General features: G+C 47.5%; 1 protein-coding gene across 2 annotated transcripts in view; it reads left to right on the forward strand.

The window, feature by feature from the left end:
- ARHGAP4 (Rho GTPase activating protein 4) overlaps positions 1-11,269 on the forward strand; it is a 142,035-nt gene that overhangs the window by 123,167 nt on the left and 7,599 nt on the right. For both annotated transcript variants that reach the window (XM_088443157.1, XM_088443848.1), the window contains exons 17-22: positions 2,214-2,447; positions 3,307-3,383; positions 5,762-5,942; positions 6,254-6,328; positions 9,836-9,985; positions 10,493-10,592. In XM_088443157.1, the coding sequence (XP_088299283.1) occupies positions 2,214-2,447; positions 3,307-3,383; positions 5,762-5,942; positions 6,254-6,328; positions 9,836-9,985; positions 10,493-10,592 (817 nt within the window). The remainder of the gene's footprint in view (positions 1-2,213; positions 2,448-3,306; positions 3,384-5,761; positions 5,943-6,253; positions 6,329-9,835; positions 9,986-10,492; positions 10,593-11,269) is intronic.

Here is an 11,269-nt window from a genome sequence, read left to right on the forward strand (position 1 = left end):
TAAGTACCAGCCAATCAGCTCCTAACTGCCATATCACAGGCTGTGTTTGACAAATGACAGTTAGGAGCTGATTGGCTGGGACTTATCTTTCTCCATTTTATCTCTCTCCAAGGCTTAGTGAATAGACCCATTATTTAATTAGCTGCAAATTGCTCATCTGATGTTGAATGGGAAAGATGGTAGATAAAAACTATTGCTAATACAGCAAATCTCAGTTTTATTGGCATTATCTTGGTAGGGATTAAGTGGTCTATTTATCGTCATTCGCTATTTTATTCTAAGATACAGATGGGTCCACATACATCTAATGTCCTGGCGCGTTAAACAGCCCTTCTAGTCGCGCCATGCCGTGGCATGACTCGGTAGCACCAACCGGCTTTTTCTGCAACCTTTTACCTTCAAATGCGTCTTATTCGCAGAGCGATGTGAATTGATAGCACAAGCCAATTCTGCTGATTAAAATGATATGCAGCATACCTATGTTCTCTGAGCAAGTGCGGCTGTATCTGCATTAGAAATGCTACGTTACAGTGTCAGCGGCTGTAACACTGTAACGTAGCATTTCAAATGCAGATATACCTGCAGAGGCACAGAGAACACAGCTGCATATCATTTTAATCAGCAGAAGCTGCTTGTGCTATCTATTCACATCACTGTGCGAATAAGATGCAATTGAAGTTAAAAAGTTGCACGAATAGACGCTCGGCACTACCGAGTCACACTGAGGTCACGCGTTGTGTGGCACGACTTGTAGCGCACGGAGGATATATGTATGTGGGCACATCTGTTAGTCGATTCTAATTTTGCCACTTTTCGCTGATACATTTTGATGATCGGTTTTATGCCAGAGAGGTGTTACGCTAAATCGCCCCTTCGGCGATGTGTTTTTTATAGTTTTGCATCATCTTTATGTTGATGCAATCTTCTCTTGTGGTTTTGCATCCGTATTGCGTCTGCCCAAGTCAGGAAAGCCAAGGAGAGAGCGGAAGAGCAAGACCAGCAGCCACCAGGAGAGGAAGTGGGATATTTCTGTATGTAAACCGATGGAGAAATCCATTGTATGCCTCTTGATAAATATAGAGAAATGGAAATAACACTGGGATAATGGGTTATCTCTGCTTGATAAATAGACCCCTAAGAGCCTGAGATGTAAATGTCAGCTTTAAGCACCTTGCACTCGAGGCTCCTTACTGTAGTAGAGTACGGTAGTCATGCGCACGGTTATATAGTACGCTCCCTGGAGATGCAACCTAGTCTCTTCAGAAGCGTATCCAGTATAGCTTCCTGAACCATGGTGTAAGGATACGTGCTAATGCTGATTAATGTTGGTCAAGTTGATGATGATGACTGCGCTAGTTTTGTTGCGGCTGCGTCTTCGGGGGGCTGGCCAAAGTCAGTTCTTTGGCTTTTGCCTTTCAGTTTTGTCTTTTTGGTGACATCATTGGTTTTGGACAGAGTAGCACATAAATCTATTTGAATTACTCAGTTAAAACCTCATGATGTCAGGTTTTTGAGGCCGGTGATGTCACTAGTGGTATAGATGACTCTGTACAACTTACCAGTGGTGGATTTTACTTAGGGGCTGCGGCCCCTTCCCAGTAAAATCTGCTACTTCAGTGATGCAGTTGCAGTCCGTGACTGCACCGGCTTCTCTGTGACTCGAGGTGTCTTCCCATTGGGATCACCAACTGCCAGTCACGCAAAGGACAGGCAGCCCCAGTCCGGGGCTGCGATTATCCGTTGGTGATTTTTACATTCATTCTCTATTAGAGTGTACATAGCTCTTGTCCTAGATCTCCTGCCATCTTCAGAGGATAAGTTGCAGCCTGCGCTATGAATCTGGCAGGAAGTCCCCAGAAGCCAGTGTTATGCGCATGCGTGGCACCACGGTCGGTGCACCGGTCCCGGCATTTGCCAGATTCATTGCGCAGGTGCCGGGACTTGGCCAGCCACGGCCAGACCAGCAGCAGCGACAGCCCTCCTAAGGTAAGATGGCAGGAGCTGCTGCTGCAACTTACCCTCTGAAGATGGCAGGAGATCCAGGACAAGAGCTATGTACACTCTACTAGAGAATAGATGTAAAAATCACCAACAGATAGTACGTGTTATATTTTTGACTATTTTGCATATTTCCCTCTAATACTGTACAATTCTTCTGATTCTTCTTCAACAGTAGAGTTTACATATAATTTTCTTGTTTCTGCATACTCTAGTTTGTCTCAGTACAGTGATGAGAACATGATGGATCCATACAACTTGGCAGTCTGCTTTGGTCCAACGTTAGTTTCTATCCCTGAAGGACAGGACCCCGTGTCTGTCCAGGCTCACGTTAATGAGGTTGTGAAGACCATTATCATTTACCAAGAGCGGATTTTCCCGGGGCCAACTGAACTGGAGGGCCCTGTGTACGAGAAGTGCATGACGGTGGAAGAGGATGAGGAGTACTGGTGAGTTTGTACCTTGAAAGAGAGAGTCGGCCAAAGATAGCACTGTAATGCTAAATGTCGTTTTCTATGTTCAGATTAGTACCTTGAAAAGCGAGAGCGTTACCCACCGCACAACCATCTTTGGTGCATATGTGGCGAGCGGCTAAACTTTCAAAAACGTAATTTTCGAAGGTTTGAACGCAAAAAATGCTATAGTGCATCCAGTCAGGGGCGTCTTTATCGAGGAGAGGGCCTGTGTGCATCCCCCGTCACTGGCCCCCTCCTCTCACCCCGGCGGCCGACAACTGACTGATGCGGTTGGCCAGCTACCGCAGAATCAGTAGACTAGAGTGTGCTCATAGTCTACTGCTCATGCGCAGATCGCCGCGCAAATGGCGCGGCTGCCATTTTCCCGGTGATTTCCTCACAGCGCATAGACACCCGAATCGGGACCTCGGAGAGGTAAATTTTAGATAATATGAGTGCAGGGTGTGTGTTGTGCAGGCCCCCTGGGTCCGTGTGCACCGCACACCCTGAACCCATTATAGATACGCCCCCTGTATCCAGTCCAGTATAACAATCTCGCTGCTTTAACGTTTTATGCTTGGCTTTACTGTTTCTCTTTCATGCACCAGTTGCATGTGTGGTTTATTTTGACTCCTGATGATCAATTTAATTTGATCCATAATTGAATGCACAATTATAGACAAAGACTATAGAGCTGTACTGTATGGCACTGTGGACACTTTTATGGCGTCTTGTAAATAAAAGAAAATAAACTGCAGGTACCAGAAAGTTGATTTTTATTCTGAAAAGACGTCACCTTCAATAATATTTTAGAGATGAGTCACTGAGGTTGGTCTTTGCCGTTTCCTTCTAGTGACGCGCTGGCCCTGGAGGCCACCATTGAAGAAAGTGACCAAGAAATGCAGCAGGAGATGGCGGTCAGCGAGGATGGTCAGAGACGGACTCAACCTTTATACATTTTGTCTTTTACACTTGTCTATCTATATGCTTCTGTCCTATTGATTTAAAAATAAAACCTTCAGTTCTATTTTCAATGCTGCCTACAAGCCGGCTCTCACAGAATTCCTTACTGAGTTGGACAAATAAGTCCGCACTTGTACGGTTCCGCGCATACACAGATATGGGTGATGCAGAGTCCTATACAACTCAGTCACATCTGCACTTGCAGATACTCATCCAATATTACTGCCACAGAGCTGGTGCAAGTTTCAATGGTGCATCTAAAGACGCACCAGACGGTAATACAGGGTCTACAGAATGGGCGTCTCTGTCCTTGCACATTCGGATGCACGGATATACACCAGCAGAGAGCTTTGCAGCGGCATTAGTATACAGTCGCAGATGCGACTGTCGCAAAAGAAGCAAGAATGAGATGTTGCCCATAACAACCAATCAGATTCTAGCTATTATCGTCTAGAAGGTGCTCAATAAATGTTAAGTAGAATCTGATTGGTTGCTATGGGCAACATCTCCACTTATAAAAGCTCTCACTTTAGTAAATATACCCCTGATGTGTAGATCAGGAGTATATTTAATAAAGTGAGAGTTTTTAGAAGAGGATATGTTGCCCATAGCAACCAATCAGATTCTACTGGTCCTTTGCTATTCTCAATCTATACCACCTCTCTTGGCAAACTAATCCGCTCTTTTGGATTTCAGTACCATCTGTATGCGGATGATACTCAAATCTACCTATCCTCTCCAGATTTATCACCATCTGTATTGGTCCGTGTCACTGAATGTATTTCTGCCATTTCATCTTGGATGTCATCTCGCTACCTGAAACTTAATATTTCTAAAACAGAATTAATTATATTTCCACCGGCCAATAACAGTTACCAATCTGATCTCTTTATCACTGTTGATAACTCAACAATCCACCCCACCCCACAAGCTCGTTGCCTTGGTGTCATCCTTGATTCTGAATTGTCCTTTGTTCCCCACATTCAATCTGTCTCAAAATCATGTTACATACATCTAAAAAACATATACAAAATTCGACCATATCTCACACAAGACACTGCAAAAACTCTAATCCATGCACTCATTATTTCCCGCATTGACTATTGCAATAGTCTCCTTACTGGTCTTCCCAAAAACACGCTATCGCCATTACAATCCATTATGAATGCAGCTGCGAGGCTTATCTTCCTGCCAAACGTTCATCGTCTGCTGCCCCGCTCTGTCAGTCCCTCCATTGGTTGCCGGTTTTCTACCGTATTCAATACAAAATACTGTTACTTACACATAAGGCCATTAACCGAATTACACCAACATACATCTCTTCACTCATCTCAAAATATCTCCCAACCCGACCTCTCCGCTCAGCACAAGAACTGCGTCTCTCATCCCCACGCATTACTTGCTCCCATTTACGGTTACAGGACTTTCTTCGGGCTGCACCCACTCTATGGAATGCCTTACCACACACAATAAGACTTACCTCTACTCTTCAATCCTTCAAGCGTTCCCTGAAAACTCACCTCTTCAGACAAGCTTATCAGATTTCAGAACCGACCACATAACCTTCATAGCTTCCATGTCTTATCACATCCCCTCTCACAGTCCACACATTACCTCACATATTGTCTTTCTTTCACATACTCCTGACATTTTGCCGACATTCCTGTGTGACTGGATCATGCAGCCCACCAAGAAACTCTGCATTCTGGCCAGACCAAATTGCAATATATATAGCACCTATCCTTGTGTATCAATGCCTGTTTCCCTATAGATTGTAAGCTTGCAAGCAGGGCCCTCTTACCTCTATGTCTGTCTGTTATTACCCTGTTTTGTTCTATCAATGTTTCCAATTGTAAAGCGCAACGGAATATGCTGCGCTATATAAGAAACTGTTAATAATAATAATAATAATAATACTTGTCATTTATCTAGCACCTTCTAAAAGATAATAGCTAGAATCTGATTGGTTGATATGGGCAACCACTCCACTACTAAAAACCCGTACTCTAGCAGATATACCCCTGGGTCTGTATATTTACTAAAGTGTGGGTTTTTAAAAGTGGAGTTGTTGCCCATAGCAACCAATCAAATTCTAGCTATTATCTTTTAGAAGGTGCTAGATAAATGATAAGTAGAACCTGATTGGTTGCTATGGGCAACAACTCCACTTCTAAAAATCAGCACTTTAGTAAATATACAGTATTCCCTATTTTCTCCTACTCTTCATTCCTTCAATTCTGTTTATACTGTATTCATGTATCTAACTGACACCACCGTCCCCAAGTAATATGAAAGGTAAATAGTCTTACTACAGTAACTTACCTACTGTTTTCTGGATCTTCTAGAGTTGGACATAGTGGGGGTTGTGGCAAAGTTTGACTACTCAGCCCGGACACCACAAGAGCTGTCATTCAAAAAAGGGGACACGTTACTACTGCACAGCAAGGCATGTGGCGACTGGTGGAGAGGGGAATCCGCGGGAATGAGAGGACTAGTCTCGCACAAATACATCAGCATACCTGAAGGGTGAGTGAGATTGGGGAAGGCAAGTATGTAAGAGGCATGTGGAGTAATACAACAGGACTTGGTAACTCAGGACTGATTCTTTAGATCAAGCTTGGCCAACCTGTGGCTTTACAGCTGTTGTGAAACTACAAGTCCCAGCATGCATTACCAGATGATTGGTGGGAGGGTATGCTGGGACTTGTAGTTACACAACAGCTGGAGAGCCATATGTGGGCTAGGCCTGCTTTTACATGAATGGGATTAAACTGTGAAGATTGCGCTGTGTTGTTTTCCATCACATTCTACAGTCCCACCTTTCTCGCACATTGTAGAGCGGAGAAAAAACTGGAGCAACGAGCCCTGAGGAAGGAGGCAGAGGCCACAGAGGATATTCTGGCTGAGCCTAGGTATGAGGTCAGCTGGTCATGGCCAGACTAAAAAAGGAAGCTACGGCTACAAACCCATATAGAAAATGTATCCTATCCAGCAGGAAAAGAAACCCCCAACTAAGTATTAGACCAGTACTAGAAGCTGTTTTACACTGGAGAATATATGTATCTGAACTTGAACAAGCACCTTATACTTTATAATTATTGTAGCAACTGTTGAAATTAAATATATGTTCTGAAAAGTGATTATCTAGCTGCACTTCATGTGTTAATACCTGTGCCACTATTAACAAGCAGTTTACGAGTATATTACGGAATGTATGTATTTTAATTGATATGAATAAGCACTGAGGCCCTCATTCAGAGGCGGTCGGAGGATGCAAGCGCTCGCTCAGAAACTGGGCGGCCGCTTGCATCCTGACCGCCCGCCTCTGTTTCGGTCGTTAGGCTGTGGGTTTACACCCACAGCTCTAACGACCGCTAGGGTGATGGTCGTGATGGTCATTGACCATCGCGACCATCGGGGCTTACGACGAGACCCTAGGGTAGGGTCTCACTTGTCGTATGCCCCGGAGAGCTTCTGGCTCTGTCAGAGCCGGAAGCTCTCCACTGACATCACTAGTGATGTCAGTGGGGCCTCCCCCAAACGGCAGGCGTTCCCATGGGAACGCCTCCGTTTGGGCTGCCACCCCCTCGGCCCGCCTTCCAAACGGGGCGAGCTGTCAATCAACATCGACAGCTCGCCCCCTTTGGAAAGAGACCCGCTACGACCGGCGTTGTCGGTCGTAGCGGGTCTCACGCATGCGCACGAAGGACCCGGCTCCCTCGTGCGCATGCGCAGTAGACAAACATCGAGGCGGCCATGCGGTCGTAGACCGTACGGCCGCCTCTGAATAAACCCTGAATGCTTATATAGAAATACTTTATGCTAATTTATTTTTAATAATAAGAGAAGCAGTGATGTACTGGGGCAGGAGAGCGGTGATGTGCAGGGAGCAGTGATGTACTGAAGCAGGGAGCAGTGATGTGCAGGGAGCAGTGATGTACTGAGGCAGGGAGCAGTGATGTACTGAGGCAGGGAGCAGTGATGTGCAGGGAGCAGTGATGTACTGAAGCAGGGAGCAGTGATGTGCAGGGAGCAGTGATGTGCAGGGAGCAGTGATGTACTGAGGCAGGGAGCCGTGATGTGCAGGAAGCAGTGATGTACTGAGGCAGGGAAGCTGTGATGTACTGAGGCAGGGAGCAGTGATGTACAGGGAGCAGTGATGTACTGAGGCAGGGGAGCGGTGATGTACTGAGGCAGGGAGCGGTGATGTACTGAGGCAGGGGAGCGGTGATGTACTGAGGCAGGGGAGCGGTGATGTACTGAGGCAGGGGAGCGGTGATGTAGTGAGGCAGGGGAGCGGTGATGTACTGAGGCAGGGGAGCGGTGATGTACTGAGGCAGGGAGCGGTGATGTACTGAGGCAGGGGAGCGGTGATGTACTGAGGTAGGGGAGTGGTGATGTACTGAGGCAGGAAGCGGTGATGTACTGAGGCAGGGGAGCGGTGATGTACTGAGGCAGGAAGCGGTGATGTACTGAGGCAGGGGAGCGGTGATGTACTGAGGCAGGGGAGCGGTGATGTACTGAGGCAGGGAGCGGTGATGTAGTGAGGCAGGGAGTGGTGATGTACTGAGGCAGGGGAGCGGTGATGTGCTGAGGCAGGGGAGCGGTGATGTGCTGAGGCAGGGGAGCAGTGATGTACTGAGGCAGAGGAGCGGCGATGTACTGAGGCAGGAAGCGGTGATGTACTGAGGCAGGGAGCGGTGATGTACTGAGGCAGGGATCGGTGATGTACTGAGGCAGGGATCGGTGATGTACTGAGGCAGGGGAGCGGTGATGTACTGAGGCAGGGGAGCGGTGATGTACTGAGGCAGGGGAGCGGTGATGTACTGAGGCAGGGGAGCGGTGATGTACTGAGTCAGGGGAGCGGTGATGTACTGAGTCAGGGGATCGGTGATGTACTGAGGCAGGGGAGCGGTGATGTACTGAGGCAGGGGAGGGGTGATGTACTGAGGTAGGGGAGTGGTGATGTACTGAGGCAGGGAGCGGTGATGTACTGAGGGAGCGGTGATGTACTGAGGCAGGGGAGCGGTGATGTACTGAGGGAGCAGTGATGTACTGAGGCAGGGGAGTGGTGATGTACTGAGGCAGGGGAGTGGTGATGTACTGAGGCAGGGAGTTGTGATGTACTGAGGCAGGGGAGCGGTGATGTACTGAGGCAGGGGAGGGGTGATGTACTGAGGTAGGGGAGTGGTGATGTACTGAGGCAGGGGAGGGGTGATGTACTGAGGTAGGGGATCGGTGATGTACTGAGGCAGGAAGCGGTGATGTACTGAGGCAGGGAGCGGTGATGTACTGAGGCAGGGAAGCGGTGATGTACTGAGGCAGGGAGCGGTGATGTACTGAGGCAGGGGAGCGGTGATGTACTGAGGCAGGGAGCGGTGATGTACTGAGGCAGGGGAGCGGTGATGTACTGAGGTAGGGGAGCGGTGATGTACTGAGGCAGGAAGCGGTGATGTACTGAGGCAGGGGAGCGGTGATGTACTGAGGCAGGGGAGGGGTGATGTACTGAGGTAGGGGAGTGGTGATGTACTGAGGCAGGGGAGGGGTGATGTACTGAAGCAGGGGATCGGTGATGTACTGAGGCAGGAAGCGGTGATGTACTGAGGCAGGGAGCGGTGATGTACTGAGGTAGGGGAGCGGTGATGTACTGAGGCAGGAAGCGGTGATGTACTGAGGCAGGGGAGCGGTGATGTACTGAGGCAGGGGAGGGGTGATGTACTGAGGTAGGGGAGTGGTGATGTACTGAGGCAGGGGAGGGGTGATGTACTGAGGCAGGGGATCGGTGATGTACTGAGGCAGGAAGCGGTGATGTACTGAGGCAGGGAGCGGTGATGTACTGAGGCAGGGGAGCGGTGATGTACTGAGGCAGGGAGCGGTGATGTACTGAGGCAGGGGAGCGGTGATGTACTGAGGCAGGGAGCGGTAATGTACTGAGGCAGGGAGCGGTGATGTACTGAGGTAGGGGAGCGGTGATGTACTGAGGTAGGGGAGCGGTGATGTACTGAGGTAGGGGAGTGGTGATGTACTGAGGCAGGAAGCGGTGATGTACTGAGGCAGGGGAGCGGTGATGTACTGAGGCAGGGGAGCGGTGATGTACTGAGGCAGGGGAGCGGTGATGTACTGAGGCAGGGGAGCGGTGATGTAGTGAGGCAGGGGAGCGGTGATGTACTGAGGTAGGGGAGCGGTGATGTACTGAGGCAGGGGAGCGGTGATGTACTGAGGCAGGGGAGCTGCGATGTAGTGAGGCAAGGAGCAGTGATGTACTGTCTAGCTTTAGCAATATCTCTGTCTACCATTAAACTGGGTACATTGCCATGATATATTGTCTTCTCTGAATTGAGATGTACCCAGTAATGCTCTTTTGGCCTGTAACTGAGAAGAAATGGTGAGCTTTCTAACTTGTGATCACTCTCTCCCAGGTTACGTGTAAACTCTGACAGCGCCTGCTCCCCCAGAAAGCGCAGTGAGGGGAGTCCTATCAGAAAACTGAACTCTCCTTTCATGGAGGCACCCAGGCTTCCTTTTCCCATAACCGCTACTGGTACAAGGCTAATAGGACACTTTGACAGGTAAGATATAAGCAAAGAGTAAAACGGGGGGTATTATACACAGACCTCTCGTGTATACTTGTTTTTTATAGGACAGTCCCCCTTTTTTTTTTTCTAATGTTTACCCCACAATGCTTATTTTTCCATCATTGAGGCTGTTGATTCACTTAAAATAATGAATGTGAATTGGTTTATATAACTGTCTGTTATATTGGTTTTAAATCAAAGTATATTTTATATTTGTAATTAAGATTTCTTTATTTTTCAACATTACTGCATATTTTGTATTATATGGTAAGAAAACCCCCCAAAAATTTTAATTTCATAATACGTGGGGTCAATTACTTGCCACTTGCCGCACCGAGGACAACAGTTAACCCTTACTGCTGCAGGGTAGTTTATTCATTTAAATTCTATAAATCACAGGGCACATTAAAGTGAATTCATTAAATTGATGTGCAGATCACATTATTATCTCTTTGTGTGAATATTTTTTAAAATCCTCAGCACCTGTGTTCTATCCTACAGGTTACCGGGAGAAAGGAGAAACCTAATGGATAGTGCAGCAAAGTGGTCCCCCGGAGCCAAAAGCTGGCAAAATGATCGGCAAGGCATAGAAGTAGATAAGGTAAGGGGTTTTCCTAATGAATGTACAATTTGGCCATGATCATCCTTTTTTTTTGGTTGACTGTATTGGTGACTTGGTCAAAGTTCCTGTATGAATTCTTTCCAAAATATCTTGTTTTGAATATGATGTGGTTCAGTGGCGGTTTGTTATAGAGGCATATGGGGCGACCGCGACCTAGCGGAGGAGGCAAAATGCAAAGAATGTCTGCTTGGACCACCAGCAGAGGCTGCGGCTCCCTCTCATACGCCCAGACCCTACCTAACTCTCATGTTTGCAATAACTTGTCTGCTTGTAGAGTGTTCTAATGATGAGTTGTAGGACATCTTCACAGTGCCATTTATCTCGCTCTATACGCTAGGCGTCATTCATCCAGGGCCGTAACTAGGATAGTGTAACCAGTGCCATGGCACAGGGCACCGTAGGGCAGGGGGCGCTGTTTGGGCCTGTCAATTTTCCTGTTTATTATCATTCTCACTTGTAGCTTCCTCTTCTTTTATCCCCAGCATCTCCTGGCCTCCCCTATCTCTTCCCAGGCCCTTCCCCATGAAGCCACGGCCCTTTTTCAGGTGCACTATGTCCCTATTTAAAAAATGGGGGGGGCATTAATCTTAATCTGTCAAAGGCAAGGAGACTTAAGAAAAATATCAGACCCCAGTAATTATAAGGCATGGCCACAG

The sequence above is a fragment of the Taudactylus pleione genome, unplaced genomic scaffold, assembly GCF_031769625.1.
Source record: "Taudactylus pleione unplaced genomic scaffold, aTauple2 ptg000002l, whole genome shotgun sequence".
Classification (NCBI taxonomy): domain Eukaryota; kingdom Metazoa; phylum Chordata; class Amphibia; order Anura; family Myobatrachidae; genus Taudactylus; species Taudactylus pleione.